Consider the following 19,417-nt stretch of genomic DNA (forward strand, 5'->3'; position numbering starts at 1 on the left):
CAGTCAGATAGCAACAATGACAAGAAGCTGCGATGTGGGGAATCATAGGTGGTTTGTTTCAGCTAGTCTTGTTTTGAGATGTTTTGACTGCTTTCATGTGAATGCTAGTATGGTTAAAATTGGCAAGCTAACCAACAATTCAACAACGTATTTGTTTTCAATAAACATTCGGACTAAATATAGTTTACATCGTCAACAATCTAAGCCAACTCTGGCTGTTTTGCCCCATAGTTGTGCACGCATCGGTTGTTGCTAAACAACCAAACCGTCTATGGAATAGTCCTGTGATGGAAAATGTTGTTGGTGCTTTTCTATTTTATACATTTGTGCTCCGCTTGTGTTTTTCTAATAACCGTTTTCTGTGTTCATGTAAGTGATTGAACAAACACTCACTATCAGTATCTGCAATTTGGCAGTACACCCAGACCCTTGTTTTGAGATCTCAGTTTCAAGGTCTCAGCTTAAAGAATCCTCGTGAGATACTGGTCTGTCACATGCATGACCCAGTATTGATTGGTCACATGAATGAAGCAAACGTTAACGATTAATGAATAAGCTAAATCATGCAACTATGACTTGTCTGCAGTATATAAGAGAAAACAAACAGGACTGCCCCGTTAGTTCTTCTGACAGACGTTCACTATGGTGCATTAAGTTTGTTGGAACCTCTCCAGCGCACTGGCAAACAATGATTCATTTAAGATTCACTTCGAGTTTCCCTGTGTAAGAATTTCCACAACTGTCCCAAAAGTGCAAAACTATCCAACCCATTTCTGTCACTCCAGGCAGACAGGCCCAATCAAATCAAATACTCAGAGTATTTGAAAGAAGAAAACAAATGGGATAATAGACCAATGTGAAATTGAACCCAGGACAGCCACAGTCCATCTCTTGCATTCAACCACAGGTATAGGATGAAGGAAATACAAAATATGAACTTGTGTGCTACAATGAATAATAATACTACACAGATCAAAATCATTTCAGGAGCATGTTTTTTGGTGAAATGCATTTTGGTTAAGACAGTGTTTCCCCTACCATTATGAAGGATGGGGTTGCCCCTTCCTAGCTCTGTTGCCCAACGCCAAAAATCCTTCAATTGTTTTCAATCGAAAATGTTCATGTTGGTGTTGGCAATGGCATCCCAGTTGCTAATTTGGGTGCATGCCTGCACCCCACCAAAGACAAATCTGTGGGCAAACGAATACAAGAGAGGAATTGGATATTAGCCACACCTGCATGTCATGAGGACACAATTTGATGTTGGAGATTATAAACAGGAAACATTTTAGATACAAGACCACACAGTGCCTTAAGGAACTATTAACACCCATTGACTTGTTCCACATTTTCTTGTGTTACAGCCAGAATAAAAATATTATTAAATTGAGATTTTGTGTCACTATACAATACCCCACAATGTCAAAGTGGAATTCAGATTTTTTTAACTGTATTAAAAATAAAAGCTAAAATGTCTTCAGTCATTAAATATTCAACACTTTGGTTATGGCTAGCCTAAATAAGTTCAGGAGTAAACGTTTGCTTAACAAGTCACATAATAGTGCAAAATAAAAGTGAATTGCTTTGCCAGTTTAAGTCCTAAATACAAAGTGTAATGTTCTGGGCAAATCCAATACAACACATTACTGAGTACCACTGTCCACATTTTCAAGCATCATGGTGGCTGCATCATGTTGTGGGTATGCTTGTAATCGTTAAGGACTGGGGATTTCAGGATAAAAGAAAAATGTATGGAGCTCAGCACAGGCAAAATCCTAGAGGAAAACTGAGTTCAGTCTGCCTTCCACCAGACACTGGGAGATGAATTCCCCCTTCAGCAGGACAATCTTACAACACAAGCCCAAATCTACACTGGAGTTGCTTACCAAGAGGACAGTGACTTCCCGAGTGGCCAAGTTACAGTTTTGACTTGAAAAATCAATGGCAAGACCTGAAAATTGTTATCTAGTGTTGTCTTTACTCTGAAAATTAGAACCTAACACTAGCAATGACCAACAACCAATTTGACAGCGCATTAAGTATTTTGAAAATATAAAAAATGGCAAATGTTGCACAATCCAGGTGTGGAAAGCTCTTAGAGACTTATCCGGAAAAACTCACAGCTGTAATTGCTGCCAAAGGTGATTCTAACATGTATTGACTCAGGGGGTTGAATACTTATCTAATCTAGATCATCTTGTTTATTTTTTTTACAGATGTTAGAATTTTTCTCCACTTTGACATTAGATTATTTTCTGTAGATCATTGTTAAAAATAACAATTAAATGCATTTTAAATCGCAGTCAAAGGGTGTGAACTTTCTGATGGCACTGTAACTAGATGGCTAGAAGGCCTGCATGCATTTTCACAATTCTTACACCATAAATCCAAACACACAGCAGTTGCAGATCTCTTTTAGTCCTAGTTTTTCAATTACTATTTATCTGTCTCATATTTTATTTATTTTTTATTTCACCTTTATTTAACCAGGTAGGCAAGTTGAGAACAAGTTCTCATTTACAATTGCGACCCGGCCAAGATAAAGCAAAGCAGTTCAACAACATACACATGGAGTAAAACAAATATACAGTCAATAATACAGTAGAAAAATAAGTCTATGTACAATGTGAGCAAATGAGGTGAGATAAGGGAGGTAAAGGCAAAAAAAAGTTCATGGTGGCAAAGTAAATACAATATAGCAAGTAAAACACTGGAATGGTAGATTTGTAGTAGAAGAAAGTGCAAAGTATAAATGGAGATAACGGGGTGCAAAGGAGCAAACATTTTTTTTTTTTAAATATAAACGTCCCTTTATCACGACCCTGTCTTTCAACGATAATTCGTAAAAATCGAGATAACTTTACAGATCTTCATTGTAAAGGGTTTAAACACCGTTTCCCATGCTTGTTCAATGAAAAATAAACAATTAATGAACATGCACCTATGGACCGGTCGTTAACACACTAACAGACGGTAGGCAATTAAGGTCACAGTTATGAAAACTCAGGACACTAAAGAGGCCTTTCTAAGGACTCTGAAAAACACCAAAAGAAAGATGCCCAGGGTCCCTGCTCATCTGCATGAACGTGCCTTAGGCATGCTGCAAGGAGGCATGAGGACTGCAGATGTGGCCAGGGCAATAAATTGCCATGTCCGTACTGCGAGACGCCTAAGACAGCGCTACAGGGAGACAGGACAGACAGCTGATCGTCCTCGCAGTGGCAGACCACGTGTAACACCTGCAAAGGATCGGTACATCCGAACATCACACCTGCGGGACAGGATGGCAACAACTGCCGAGTTCCCCTGGAACGCACAATCCCTCCATCAGTGCTGACTGTCCTCAATAGGCTGAGAGAGTCTGGGCTGAGGGCTTGTAGGCCTGTTGTAAGGCAGGTCCTCATCAGACTTCACCGTCACCTATGGGCACAAACCCACTGTTGCTGGACCAAACAGGACTGGCAAAAAGTGCTCTTCACTGACGAGTTGCAGTTGTCTCACCCAGGGGTGATGGTCAGATTCTCGTTTATCGTCGAAGGAATGAGCGTTACACCGAGGCCTGTACTCTGGAGCGGGTTCAATTTGGAGGTGGAGGGTCCGTCATGGTCTGGGGCGGTGTGTCACAGCATCATCGGAATGAGCTTGTCAATGCGGGCAATCTCAACACTATGCGTTACAGGGAAGACATCCTCCTCCCTCATGTGGTACCCTTCCTGCAGGCTCATCCTGACATGACCCTCCAGCATGACAGTGCCACCAGCCATACTGCTCGTTCTGGGCATGATTTCCTGCAAGACAGGAATGTCAGTGTTCTGCCATGGCCATCGAAGAACCAGGATCTCAATCCCATTGAGCACGTCTGGGACCTGTTGGATTGGAGGGTGAGGGCCATTCCCCCCCAGAAACATCCGGGAACATGGTCGAAGAGTGGGGTAACATCTCACAGCAAGAACGGGCAAATCTGGTGCAGTGCATGAGGAGATGCACTGCAGAAATTATCTGGTGTGGCCACCAGCTACACTGACTGTCACTTTTGGAACTGGTTCAGTTTGTCTCAGTTGTTGAATCTTATGTTCATACAAATATTTACACGTGTTAAGTTTGCTGAAAATAAAACGGTTGACAGTGGGAGGACGTTTCTTTTTTTGCTGAGTTTGTCACTTAAACATGTCTCTTTTACAGTGCTTCAGAATTCTTTTTTTTTTTTAACTCATGTGGCCATGAATTGAAGGCAGTCCAACAAGGAAGTCTCTAGGTTCCCTATAAAAAGGAGAAGTAAGATTCAGTGCTATCAGAAAGTATTCATACCCATTGACTCATTCCACCATTGTCCTGTAAATAAATAAAAATTCACTTAATTTTTATTTAACTAGGCAAGTCAGTTAAAACATTCCTATTTACAATGACGGCCACTTGAACAAGGCTCACTGCCTTGTTCAAGTGCAGAACGACAGATCTTTACCTTGTCAGCTTGGGGATTCGATCTAGCAACCTTTCGGTTCCTGGCCCAATGCTCTAACCACCTGCCGCCACATCTAAAAACAATAACCCATAATGAGTGAAAACATGCTTTAATTAGTTTTTGCACATTCAATTAAAATGAAATTCAGAAATATCTAATTTACATAAGTATTCACACCCGAGTCAATACATGTTAGAGTCACCTTTCACAGCTGTAATCGCTGCCAGTCTTTCTGGGCAAGTCTTTAAGAGCTTTCCACACCCCGATTGTGCAACATTTGCCCATTTATTATTTTCTAAACTCTTAAAGATCTGTCAAGTTGGTTGTTGAGCATTGCTAGACAGACTCTCCATAGATTAAATTGTCAAGCCAAAGTCAAAACTGTAACTAGACCACTCGAGAACATTCAATGTCATCTCGGTAAGCAACTCCAATATTTGGCCTCGTCTTTTAGGTTATTGTCCTGCTGAAAGTAGAACTTGTCTCCCGGTGTCTTTATTTGCCTGTGCTTAGCTATAATCCATTTATTTTTATCCTAAACCCTAGTTCTTGCCAATGACACGCATACCCATAACATGATGCATCCACCACCATGCTTGTAAATATATAGAGTGGTACTCAGTGATGTATTGTTGGATTTGCCCCAAACATAACACATTGTATTCAGTACAAAAAGTTTAATTGCTTTGCCACATTTTTTAAAGTTTTACTTTAGTGCCTTATTGCAAACAGGATGCATGTTTTGGAATATTTTTATTCTGTATAGACTTCCTTATCACTCTCATTAAAGGTTAGTATTGTGGAATAGCTAAAACATTGTTGATCTAGCCTCAGTTCTATCACAGCCATTAAACTAATTGTTTTGACGTCACCATTGGCCTCATGGTGAAATCCCTGAGCGGTTCCCTTCCTCTGTATTGATACTCCAAAAGTGTAATTAACTTCAACATGCTCAAAGGGATATTCAATTTTAAAAAATTAACCCAGCTACCAATAGGTGCCCTTCTTTGCGAGGCATTGGAAAACCTCCCTGGTCTTTGTGGTTGAATCTGTGTTTAAAATTCACTGCTCGACTGAGGGACCTTACAGATACTTGTATGTGTCAGGTAGAGATGAGGTAGTCATTCAAAAATTATGCTAAACACTAGTCCTGCACACAGAGTCCATGCAACTTAAACCAATTTTTACTGCTGAACTTTAGGCTTGCTATAAAAAAAGGTGTTGAATACTTGACTCAAGACATCAGCTTTTTATTTTTAATTGATTCGTAAAGAAAATAATTCCACTGACATGAGCTAGTGTGTAGGCCAGTGACAACATCTAAATTGTATCCATTTTAAGTTCAAGCTATAACAAAATGTGGAAAAGGTCAAGGGGTGTGAATACTTTCTGAAAACACTGTAGCTAGGCTAATTACATTTAAAGACCATAGGTAGCTACAGTTCAAATTTTGCTATCATAAACACACACAACGGAGAAAGATGGCCCCATTGAAGGAGTGGGTGAAATGGGTCTAACGTTACCCGTTAATAAGCTATTTCACTTGTGCATTGGTGATGCGCATCATAAGCTCTGTATGATTGTAACCAACACTAGCTAGTAAGCTAACCTGCCACAGCTAGCTAGTGTTAGCTAGCTAATACATGTTGTTGGTATTTACAGCTGAGGGATTGCATTGCACTTGGCAGGTAAATTAGGCTCTCTGGCCAACTCATTTTTGCTAGCTAGCTGCAGAGAAATACAATCCCGATCGCAAGCCCTTGCTACTAGCCATCCGACCCAATCACATGTAAATAGATGCTAGCTAAATTAGATGGCTCTCTGGCTCGATAACAGATCACTCAACAGTAGCCAGAGGACAGCAAGCTTATTCAACAGCGAGCTAGCTAGCTGGGAGTGCAGTGAAGTTAGTTTTATATTAAAGATTCAGACTATGCTCGTCAATACCTCCTAAAGGGAACATACATGGAAGACAGAAATGTTATTCTGAATCCACTGACGATAGTGAACAAGTAAAACCCCTTGTTTATGCTTCTTCCGTTTATAAAAAATAAGTTCATTTCAATGGCTGATTCTGTGTAGTCGCACCTAAGGGGCCATCTTACAAGTGAAATTGAAACCTAGTTTTAACTTAAAAAGCTTTGCAACCACAAGACAAACATCTCAAACCAACTAATACTTTCAGGGACCTGTACAATCTACGGCAATTATGAGTATTTTTTTAATGCTTTGACTAACCATAAATAAATAAAAATATTCCTTTACTTCAATAGCTTCCACCCGATACCATGTGCATGAATAAAACCAACTGTTATTGGTTCAGGGACCTCATCTGTACAATCTACGGCAATTGCTTTTGTATTTTATTTGGTCCATTTACAATACATTTTAATTGACTTACTTTTTTTTTTTAATCCGTAACTTCAATATTTTCAACCCAATTTGTTTGCATGAACACATCTGTTATGGGATCAGGGACCGTGGCAGTCTAAACCACGGCAACTAGTTTTGCGACTTTTGACCATTTTGACAATGAATTTTTGCTTCACGGTGGGAACACAAGCAGAGATCATCCGTTCACCTAATCTGCATCTCACAGACACAGCGGTTGGAACCAAAAATCTCAAATTTGGACTTCGACCAAAACAACAGATTTCCACCGGTTCAATGTCCATTGCTCGTGTTTCTTGGCCCAAGCAAGTCTCTTCATATTGGTGTCCGTTAGTAGTGGTTTCTTTGCAGCAATTCGACCATGAAGGCCTGATTCACGCAGACTCCTCTGAACAGTTGATGTTCAGTTGTGTCTGTTATTTGAACTCTGAAGCGTTTATTTGAGCTGCAATTTCTGAGGCTGGTAGCTAATGAACATACCCTCTGCAGCAGAGGTAACTCTGGGTCTTCCATTCCTGTGGCAGTCCTCATGAGAGCCAGTTTCATCATAGCGCCTGGTTTTTGCAACTGCAATTTTCCAGATTGACTGACCTTTATGTCTTAAAGTAACGGACTGTCGTTTCTCTTTGCTTATTTTTTGCTATTCTTGCCATAATATGGACTTGGTTTTTACCAAATAGGGCCATCTTCTGTATACCACCCCTACCTTGGAACAACACAACTGATTGCCTCAAACGCATTAAGGAGAGAAATTCCACAAATGAACTTAAGGCACACGTGTTAATTGAAATGCATTCCAGGTGACTACCTCATGAAGCTGGTTGAGAGAATGCCAAGAGTGTGTAAAGCTGTCAAGGCAAAGGGTGGCTATTTTGAAGAACCTCAAATATATTTTGATTTGTTTAACACTTTTTTGGTTACTACATTATTCCATTTACGTCATAGTTTTGATGAATTCACTATTACAATGTAGAAAATAGTACAAATAAAAGAAAAACCCTTGAATGAGTAGGGTGTCCAAACTTATGATTGGTACTGTTTAGTCTTCGGAAAGTATTCGGACCGCTTGACTTATACATGTTTTGTTACTTTACAGCCTTATTCTAAAATGGATTAATATGTTTTATTCCTACCTCAACCTATACCCCATAATAACAAAGCAAGACAGTTTTTTTATTTAATTTTTTTGCTAATTTATCAAATATGACACTATTCAGACCCTTTACTCAGTACTTTGTTGAAGCACCTTTGGCAGCGATTACATCCTTGAGTATTCTTCGGGATGACGCTACACATGGAATAAACAAACATACAGTCAATAATACAGTACAAAAAGTCTATATAAAGCATGTGCAAAATGAGGTAGGATAAGGGATGTAAGAATAAATAGGCAGTGTGGCGAAGTATTTACAATATAGCAATTAAACACTGGAATGGTAGATGTGCAGAAGATGAATGTGCAAGTAATGATACTGAGGTGCAAAGGAGCAAGATAAATAAATATACAGTATGGGGATGAGGTAGCTGGATGGGCTATTTACAGATGGGGTATGTACAGGTGTAGTGGTCTGTGAGCTGCTCTGACAGCTGGTGCTTAAAGCTACTGAGAGAGAAGAGACTCCAGCTTCAATGATTTTTGCAGTTCGTTCCAGTCATTGGCAGCAGAGAATTGGAATAAAAGGCGGCCAAAGGAAGAATTGGCTTTGGGGATGACCAGTGAGATATACCTGCTGGAGCGCGTGCAACAGGTGGGTGCTGCTATGGTGACCAATGAGCTGAGATAAGGCGGGGCTTTACCTAGCAGAGACTTGTAGATGACCTGGAGCCAGTGGGTTTGGCGACGAGTATGAAGCAAGGGCCAGCCAACGAGAGCATACAGGTTTCAGTGGTGGGTAGTATATGGAGCTTCGGTGACAAAACGGATGGCACTGTGATGGACTACATCCAGATTGCTGAGAAGAGTGTTGGGGGCTATTTTGTAAATTACGTCGCCGAAGTCAAGGATCGGTAGGATAGTCAGTTTTACGAGGGTATGTTCAGCAGCATGAATGAAGCAGGCTTTGTTGCAAAATAGGAAGCCGATTCTAGATTTAATTTGAGTGGAGATGCTTGATAAGTGTCTGGAAGGAGAGTTTACAGTCTAACCAGACACCTAGGTATTTGTAGTTGTCCACATATTCTAAGTTAGAACCGAGTAGTGATGCTAGTCGGGAGGGCGGGTGAAAGCAGCGATCGGATGAAGAGCATGCATTTAGTTTTAATAGCATTTAAGAGCAGTTGGAGGCCACGGAAGGAGTGTTGTATGGCATTGAAGCTCGTCTGGAGGTTTGTTAACACAGTGTCCAAAGGGCCAGAAGTATACAGAATGGTATCGTCTGAGTAGAGGTGGATCAGAGAATCACCAGCAGCAAGAACGACATTGTTGATATGTACAGAAAAAAAAAAAAGAGTTGGCCTGAGAATTGAACCCTGTGGTACACCCATAGAGACTGCCAGAGGTCTGGACAACAGGCCCTCCCATTTGACACACTGAACTCTGAGAAGTAGTTGGTGAACCAGGCGAGGCAGTCATTTGAGAAACCAAGGGTGTTGAGTCTGCCGATAAGAATGCGATGATTGAAAGAGTTGAAAGCCTTGGCCAGGTCGATGAAGACGGCTGCACAGTATCGTTTTTTTTTTAATCTATGGTGGTTATGATATCGTTTAAGACGTTGAGCATGGCTGAGGTGCACACGTGACCAGCTTGGAAACCAGATTGCATAGTGGAGAAGGTACGATGGGATTCGAAATGGTCGGTGATCTGTTTGTTAACTTGGCTATCGAAGACTTCAGAAAGGCAGGGTAGGTTAGATATAGGTCGGTAACAGTTTGGGTGTAGAGTGTCTCCCCCTTTGAAGAGGGGGATGACCGCGGCAGCTTTACAATCTTTAGTGATCTCAGACGATACGAAAGAGAGGTTAACCTCTTGGGGCTAGGTGGGACGCTAGCGTGCCACCCGTGGTGCACTCCATCAACAGCAGGTGCATTTCAAGAGCGGCAAATTTGAATCCAAATAAATGTCAAAATTCAAATTTTTCAAAAATACAACTATTTTACACCCTTTGAAAGATAAACATCTCCTTAATCTAACCACGTTTTACGATTTCAAAAAGGTTTTACGGCGAAAGCATAAATTTAGAGTATGTTAGGACAGTACATTTACAAGAGTTGTGTGTAATGTTTTGTCAAGTCAAAGACAGGGTCACCAAAACCATAAAACCAGCTAAAATGATGCACTAACCTTTTACAATCTCCATCAGATGACACTCCTAGGACATTATGTTAGACAATGCATGCATTTTTAGTTCTATCAAGTTCATATTTATATCCAAAAACAGCGTTTTACTATGGCATTGATGTTGAGGAAATCGTTTCCCTCCAATAACCGGCAGTCAAGTCAGCGTCACAAATTAAATAATTAAAATTAGAAAACATTGGTAAAATATTATATTGTCATTTAAAGAATTATAGATTTACATCTCTTGAACTCAATCAACTTGCCAGATTTAAAAATAACCTTACTGGGAAATCACACTTTGCAATAATCTGAGCACTGCGCCCAGAAAAATACGCGTTGCGATACAGACTAGACGTCATGTTGGGGAGATCTAAAATCGAAAATACTATGTAAATAATCCATTACCTTTGATTCTCTTCATCAGATGTCACTTCCAGGTATCACAGGTCCATAACGAATGTAGTTTTGTTCAAAAAAGCTCATCATTTATGTCCAAAAATCTCCGTCTCGTTAGCACATGATGTAAGCCAGCCGGACTTCTCGTCATGAACGAGGGGAAAAAATATATTTACGTTCGTTCAAACATGTCAAACGTTGTATAGCATAAATCATTAGGGCCTTTTTTAACCAGAACATGAATAATATTCAAGGTGGACGAATGCATACTCTTTTATAACGTATTGGAACGAGGGTACCCAACATGAACTCGCGCGCCAGGTGTCTAATGGGACATCATCGTTCCATGGCTCTTGTTCGGTCAGATCTCCCTCCAGAAGACTCAAAACACTTTGTAAAGGCTGGTGACATCTAGTGGAAGCAATAGGAAGTGCCAAAATATTGCTAAGCCCCTGTGTTTTTCAATGGGATAGGTTTAAAGTCAATACAACACATCAGGTATCCACTTCCTGTCAGAAAATGTCTCAGGGTTTTGCCTGCCAAATGAGTTCTGTTATACTCACAGACACCATTCAAACAGTTTTAGAAACTTTAGAGTGTTTTCTATCCATATATAATAAGTATATGCATATTCTAGTTACTGGGCAGGAGTAGTAACCAGATTAAATCGGGTACATTTTTTTTATCCAGACGTGCAAATGCTGCCCCCTAGACCCAACAGGTTAACCTGTTTGGGATAGGGGGCAGTATTTACACAGACGGATAAAAAAAACGCAGACCCATCAATTCAAATAGTGTCCAGGGCACAGCTGGGGACTGTGCCTCTATCACTGTTGCCGCTTGTTAGAGACTTATTTCTGGAAAGGTGGATTTTTAAAAGAAGATGCTCTAACTGTTTGGGCACAGACCTGGATAGCATGACAGAACTCTGCAGGCTCTCTCTGCAGTAGATTACAACTCCACCCCCTTTGGCAGTTCCATCTTGGTGGAAAATGTAGTTGGGAATGGACATTTCTGAATTTTTGGTGGTCTTCCTAAGCCAGGATTCAGACACAGCTAGGACATCAGGGATGGCAGAGTGTGGTAAAGCAGTGAATAAAACAAACTTAGGGAGGAGGCTTCTGCTGTTAACATGCATGAAACCAAGGCTTTTACGGTTACAGAAGTCAACAAATGAGAGCGACTGGGGAATAGGTGTGGTACTGGTGGCTACAGGGCCTGGGTTAACCACTACATCACCAGAGGAGTAGTATAAGGGTAAGACTAACAGCTATAAGAACTGGTTGTCTAGTGCGTTGGGAACAGAATAAAAGGAGCAGATTTCTGGGCGTGGTAGAATAGATTCAGGACATAATGTACAGACATGTGTATGGTAGGATGTGAGTACCATGGAGGTAAACTTAGGCGTTGAGTGACAATGAGGTTGCATCTCTGGAGGCACCAGTTAAGCCAGGTGAGGTCTCCAAATGTGTGTGGGACAAAAGAGCCATCTAAGGCATTGAGTGGGACAGAGGGCTCTACAGTGAAATAAAACAATAAGAACTAGCTGAGACAGCAGTAGACAAGGCATATTGGCATTACAGAGACATAAAACAATCACAGGTGTTGATCAGGAGAGCGAAGACAACGGGTAAATGGCGATGAATGGGCAGAGCAGGTCAGTTTGGTACATACAGGACCTGAGTTTGAGGCTGGGGCCGACAGGTAAACAAAATGAGGTACCGTGTTATTTAAACAGTCCAGGGGGCATCAGCTGTGTAGCCGAGTGATCATAGGGTCCAACGAGCAGCAATAGGCGAGTCAGGGAGCCGTTCGGTAGTCACTACTACGCTAGGCGTGTGATAGACAGCATTCAGAAAGCTAGCAGGCCAGGGCTAGCAGATGGGTCTTCGGCGAAATCGCAACAGAAAAGCCTGTTGAGACCACATCGGGCGATTACGAAGACAGACCACTTGTGATGGATCGTCAGGGCGCCGTGTCGACAATAAAGCGTCCAGGCCAATTGGCAATAGAGGTATTGTAGCCCTAGAAATAGCTGGTATATGGGCCTAGCTCAAGGCTAGCTCAAGGCTAACTGGTGCTTGCTTCGGGACAGAGGAGTTAGCCAACAATAGCCACTCGGTTGCAGCTAGCTAGCTGCGATGATCTGGTGTAATGAACCAGAGCAGCAGGAATCCGGTGATGTGGTAGAGAGAAGCAGTCCGATATTCTCTGGGTTGATATTGCGCTGTGCAGACTGGCAGGTATTGTCTGAACTAAAGCTGGCTGGTGTCCGAGCTAAAGGTGAAGACTGCTAGCCATGGCTAACAAAGACTAATAGCTAGTTAGCTGGCTAGCTCCTGATGGAAGTTCCAGTTATAAGGAATATAAATATCAGATCCGTACCACATTGGGTGAGGCGGGTTGCAAGTATATTTAGTTCGTAGATAGAAAGTGAGATTAAAATATATGCCATCTTTGGTCAAAATGTGTGGTTTTAAGAATGAAATAGCAATTGTCAGGGGAGAAGCAAGATATTTGTGAGTCACAAAGTTGGTAGGGTTTCAAACCTGGCAATCTATCACTATGGGTGGGATTTTCAGGGAAGGGATGTCTGAGTCACAGGATTGTATGTTTCAGACCTGTCAATTAATTATTGGGGGTGGGATTTTCAAGGAAGGGAGTAGATTAGTCATTAAAACATTTTAAATAATTTGTGGCAAAATCTAAATACAATAGTTGTGTTCTGTTTATAAATATGGATCCCCCTGCTGGGAGTGTAGAATTGCAAGAACATGATTTTAAAAATGCACAACTGGTCCCCCAGACTCCCCCTCCCAAGCTTTTACACCCCCACTTTCAGACAAAGTTAGGCACCCATAAGCACAATATCTGCAGGTGTGTATCCCATGTTAGTGGGCAATGGAGTATTGTCAAAATCAAAACCCAACCCTCAAATAAGTCATGATGAACTAACTCACTTACAAAACTCAGTTTTGGACGAGACGGACTTTATGAACAGAATTATCCTATTTACACTTTGTAGCCAATTTTGACACCATTACAAATGTTTGACTAATATCGATGCCACATAGGCCATTTTCTATCAGATAAGTTGTTTATTGCCTTCAGTTGCACTTTAAAGCGTTGCCGTTTTAAGACGGTCCCTTAACACTCAGTGGAGGAGAGCAACATTATAACTACATTTCGCCTCCCCAAAGAAATACGGCACCGAATTGCAAAAACAAGGGGTGTAATTTGTTCGCTATCGTCAGCTGATTCAGAGTGCCATTTGTATCAGTGTAAATTGTATTGACGAGCAAAGTCCGAATCTTTAATATAAAAGTATACCGCAGAATAGCAGGGTTCTTGCATGGGCGAAATGGCTGTTGCTGGCATTGCTAGCTAATGTTTGCTACAGTGCCAATGAACGACAGTATTTGAGACGTTACAAGCGAGCTAACCTTAGCCTTATATGACATGTCTTACCGTGGCTTTTGGGGTCCACTGTAGCTAGCTGGAGAGCTAGCTAGCTGGCCTGGGATGGAAAATATTGGTTGCTCTTCTAACGTTACCTCTTCTGCTCTATTCAACACGAGCGAGCCACATTGTTTTCATTGATATTCCATTCTTCACAAATGATTTATCTAGCATTAGCTATGGCAGTCTATCAAAATGCTAACGAGCTGGTCTTCTCACCAGCAATCAGAAGATTACGACTGGGAAACAGTTCATCAATTTAAAGCTGACCCCGGTAATTGCTCCACTCTCGACCATATTTTATCATTACATAAATGTTATTCATGAATTGTTTTCCTTTTTTTACCCTTTCTGTCTCATTCGTTTTTTGGTTCACAACTTCATGATGGCGGAGTGGGGCGGGAGCCGACCGGAAACCGGAAGAGAAAGATAATAATTTATTAAAGGACTTCTTCTACGATACATATGGGCTAATGCCACGTTCATATCCTAGTCAGAACTAGGAAACTCTGAAATGTCCGACAAGCTAATTGGTTAAGCCAGCACATGTTTAACCACAACATATTAGCAAGTCGGAAATGTCCGAGTTTCCTAGTTCCGACTAGGACATGAACGCGGCATAAGTACCTGATTTGGACACAAATTGTATTTTTTTATTTGTATTTTACCTTTATTTAACCAGGTAGGTCAGTTGAGCACAAGTTCTTACAACTGCGACCTGGCCAAGATAAAGCAAAGCAGTGCGACAAAAACAATAACGTAGAGTTACACATGGGATAAACAAACGTACAGTCAATGGCACAATAGAAAAGGTATATGTACAGTGTGTGCAAATGTAGTAAGATTAGGGAGGTACGGCAATAAATAGGCCATAGAAGCGAAATAATTACAATTTAGCATTAACACTGGAGTGATAGATGTGCAGATGATGATGTGCAATGGTGCATGCCACCGTAGCTCAGGGGTATTCTACATAAAGAGGTCACAAGAAGACAGTTGGTGGTACCTGTATACATTTTACATGTAATGTATCTAATAGATAATTGTTGAGCATGTATCCAGATGTCTGTATTCTATTAAAATACTGGCAAAATCATTGGGAGTGGTGAGAGTTAATTGCATGTAAACAAGCACACATCAATTGACACAGAGATGGTCTATAATGTATAGGCTTTGGTAGAGACTAGAGGATGTGCTTGTCTATCTCTATCCAGTGGCCATGAGCAGGGACTACATTGGAGTACCAGAACATTGGCCTACTAGAGGTCATGCGAATCCATTTATTTTAGGGGGATTAGGGTGAAGCTGTCCGTAGTCGCTGATCTTGGGTCAGCTTAGCATTTTCCCCACTAATTGTTAATGTTAGGATTGGGAGAAGGGACACTGATCCTATATAGGCATATCTGCAGGATATTAGAGGACTAAACTGACTGTGACAAATCACCTTTTATTATGCGTCTAATATGCATGGTAAACTCAATAATTCTTTGCAATGAGGTCAACAAAAACAATATCTTGACAGATTCACACGTTAAAGCCAAACTAAGCCAAGCCAAGCCATCGAGCTGTACTGGGCTGGCTTGGTTACGCATCCACTATAATTGCTGAAACCCCTCTAAAAAGGAAAATGTGATACAAAATAAATAAAAGGCTAAGTCTGGCCGTGCTTGAAAATAAAATAATTGTCCATTGTAATAATCTAATTCATGATCTAGCCCATTTTATTCAGACTATTAATTTGAGGAATAACAGAAGTTGCATTTTTGTAATCAACTAAAAACACTTGACAGATTATTGCTACTTAGGCCAAATTAGGGAAAGGGAAAGGGGGATACCTAGTCAGGTCGCAGTTGTAAATGAGAACTTGTTCTCAACTTGCCTACCTGGTTAAATAAAGGTTAAATAAAATAAATAAAAAATAAATAAATAAAGTCAGTTGCACAACTGAATGCATTCAACCGAAATGTGTAAATTATAAAGAATATGAAATAAATCTGAGGTCCAACTACAACAACACACTCACATAAGTGCTAAAAACCAAGCCAAACTCTCCAGTTGTAGTCCAGCAAAGGTTTACTTTAACAAAGGGTAACAAGACAACAGTAACGTGGTGGCCGCTCTAACAATAAAAAGAAATGTCTTAAAAAATAGAAGACAGTTAGGTTGAGTACCAGTCTCTTTAGCTAATCCACTCCCTGCACTCCATGTCATGTGCCAAAGCCTGGAACACAAACTCGAAGGCACTCGGGAGAAGGCAAGATCAGGTGGCACCACTCTAGCCAATGAGAGGGCAGATATGTGTGTGAACAACAGACACGAAGTGTTTCCAGGAAGTCATGTGTACTACTTATCAGTACACTCACAACAACCTAAGCAATAAAAAACGTCTATTTGGTCAAATAAGCCACATGTAGCAAATAAGAAAATAAATTTTTTGTTAACCAAATTGCTGTAGAAGACAGATTTTGGGCTCAGTTATTCCTTTCGCCTCTTCCTCGCCTCTTCCCCACCCGTAGCACGCGCTCCAGCAGGTATATCTCACTGGTCATCCCCAAAACCACCACCTCTTTTGGCCACCTTTCTTTCCAATTGTCTGCTGCCACTGACTGGAACGAATTGCAAAAATCGCTGAAGCTGGAAACTTACATTTCCCTCACTAACTTTAAACATCAGCTATCTGAGCAGCTAACCAATCGCTGCAGCTGTACATAGTCCATCTGTAAATAGCCCACCCAATCTACCTATCTCATCCCCCATATTGTTTTTATTTACTTTGCTGCTCATTTGCACACCAGTATCACTACTTACACACCATCATCTGCTCATCATCATCTGCTAAATTGTAATTACTTTGCTACTATGGCCTATTTATTGCCTTACCTCCTGATGCCATTTGCACACACTGTATATAGACTTTCTTTTTTTCTATTGTGTTATTGACTGTACGCTTGTTTATTCCATGTGTAACTCTGTGTTGTTGTTTCTGTCGCACTGCTTTGCTTTATCTTGGCCAGGTCGCAGTTGTAAATGAGAACTTGTTCTCAACTATCCTACCTGGTTAAATAAAGGTGAAATAAAAATAAAATGATAAAAACACACACATATACATTCACGCCAAATACACATCCCTACTGCAGCCACCAGACTCTTATTATTGTCACGACTTTCACCGAAGTTGTTTCCTCTCCTTGTTCAGGCGGTGTTCGGCGGTCGGCGTCACCGGTCTTCTAGCCATCGTCGATCCACTTTTCATTTTCCATTTGTTTTGTCTTGTTTTCTTACACATCTGGTTTCCATTTCCCTCATTAATTGTTGTGTATTTAACCCTCTGCTCCCCCCATGTCCTTGTGTGGAATTGTTTGTTTGTAAGTGCTTGTACTCTATGTTACTGGCGCGCGTCGGGTTTTGTACCCATGTAGGTTCTTTTGTATTGCCGTGGGTTTTGTATTGAACTACTCTGGCTATGACCTATTTCTGCTCTCCTGCGTCTGACTTCACTGCCACCAGTTCCGCAACCCTTACAATTCTATATGCTAAATACTGCACAATTTAAACACTTGCCCCCCAATCCCCCCTTCCCCAAAACACATGTAAATATACTTAGGCTAAAATGTTTCTTCTATTCTGAGCCATTTATTTATGTTTGTATTTTTATCTTAAATTATTTCTTATTGTTGTTACATTGTCAAGAAGGAACCTGCAAGTAAGCATTTCATTGGACGGTGTATACCATGTGTATCCTGTACATATTAATAATAAAACTTGAAACTCGAAACTATACAGTGTTTGTTTACATTTACTTTGTTTTCAAACATTGGAGTAAAACAAGCTTATATTTTGGGTTCTGATGGGGTACGACAGTTAAACTAAGCTCATGGGGCATTTATAAGTTATATTCTTCAAGAACCAATGGGTGCAGTACATAAAATAAGTATTCAGACCCTTTACTCAGTACTTTGTTGAAGCACCTTTGGCAGAGATTACTGCGTAGAGTTTTCTTGGGTATGACGCTACAAGCTTGGCACACCTGTACTTGGGGAGTTTCTGCCATTCCTCTGCAGATCCTTTCAAGCTCTGTCAGGTTGGATGGGTAGTGTCGCTGCACAGCTATTTTCAAGTCTCTCTAGAGATGTTCCATCGGGTTCAAGTCCAGGCTCTGTCTGGGCTACTCAATGACATTCAGAGACTTGTCCCAAAGCCACTCCTGCGTTGTCTTGGCTGTGTGCTTAGTGTCTTTGTCCTACTGGAAGGTGAACCTTCTCCCCAGTCTGAGGTCCTAGGCGCTCTGGAGCAGGTTTCCATCAAGGATCTCTCTGTACTTTTCTCCGTTTATCTTTGCCTCGATCCTGACTAGTCTCCCAGTCCCTGCTTCTGAAAAACATAACCACAGCATGATGCTGCCACCAACGTGCTTCACCGTAGGGATGGTGCCAGGTTTCCTCCAGATGTGACGCTTGGCATTCAGGCCAAAAAGTTCAATGTTGGTTTCATCTGACCAGAGAATCTTGTTTCTCATGGTCTGAAAGTCTTTAGGTGCCTTTTGGCAAACTCCGAAATCTTTTACTAAAGGCCTGATTGGTGGAGTGCTGCAGAGATGGTCGTCCTTCTGGAAGGTTCTTCCATCTCCACAGAGGCTAAAGTTAAATCTAGACTTTGTTTCCTCTATCATAATAGCTCGTATTTCACCCCAGCTGCAAACTAACCCTGATTCAGATGACCATCTTACCCATGCTAGATTACGGAGACATAATTTATAGATCAGCAGGTAAGGGTGCTCTCGAGCAGCTAGATGTTCTTTACCATTCGGCCATCAGGTTTGCCACCAATGCTCCTTATAGGACACATCACTGCACTCTATACTCCTCTGTAAACTGGTCATCTCTGTATACCCGTCGCAAGACCCACTGGTTGATGCTTATTTATTAAACCTCTTAGGCCTCACTCTCCCCTATCTGAGATATCTACTGCAGCCCTCATCCTCAACATACAACATCCGTTCTGCAAGTCACTTTCAGTTAAAGGTCCCAAAAGCACACACATCCCTGGGTCGCTCCTCTTTTCAGTTCGCTGCAGCTAGCGACTGGAACGAGCTGCAACAAATACTCAAACTGGACAGTTTTATCTCAATCTCTTCATTCAAAGACTCAACAATGGACATTCTTACTGACAGTTGTGGCTGCTTTCTGTGATGTATTGTTGTTTCTACCTTCTTGGCCTTTGTGCTGTTGTCTGTGCCCAATAATGTTTGTACCATGTTTTGTGCTGCTACCATGTTGTGTTGCTACCATGTTGTTGTTATGTTGTGCTGCTAACATGCTGTGTTGTTATGTGTTTCTGCCTTGCTATGTTATCGTCTTAGGTCTGTCTTTACGTAGTGTTGTGTTGTCTCTCTTGTCGTGATGTGTGTTTTGTCCTATATTTATATTGTATTT

General features: G+C 41.1%; 1 protein-coding gene across 6 annotated transcripts in view; it reads right to left on the reverse strand.

The window, feature by feature from the left end:
• The window catches only part of taok2b (TAO kinase 2b), a 75,694-nt gene extending 61,294 nt beyond the window's left edge, over positions 1-14,400 (reverse strand). For 2 of the 6 annotated variants that reach the window (XM_014159280.3, XM_014159274.3), the window contains exons 1-2: positions 13,995-14,400; positions 1,039-1,190 (exon numbers count right to left, since the gene is read on the reverse strand). In XM_014159280.3, the coding sequence (XP_014014755.1) occupies positions 1,039-1,041 (3 nt within the window). In that variant the 5' untranslated portion in view covers positions 1,042-1,190; positions 13,995-14,400. Of the gene's footprint in view, positions 1-1,038; positions 1,191-4,462; positions 4,536-8,099; positions 8,142-13,994 lie in introns of all 6 variants that reach the window. The other 4 variants (XM_082965921.1, XM_014159275.3, XM_014159276.3 and 1 more) reach the window with 4 other exon arrangements.
• Between the last annotated feature and the right edge of the window lie 5,017 nt (positions 14,401-19,417).

The sequence above is a fragment of the Salmo salar genome, chromosome 19 (assembly GCF_965601325.2).
Source record: "Salmo salar chromosome 19, fSalSal1, whole genome shotgun sequence".
Classification (NCBI taxonomy): Eukaryota; Metazoa; Chordata; class Actinopteri; order Salmoniformes; family Salmonidae; genus Salmo; species Salmo salar.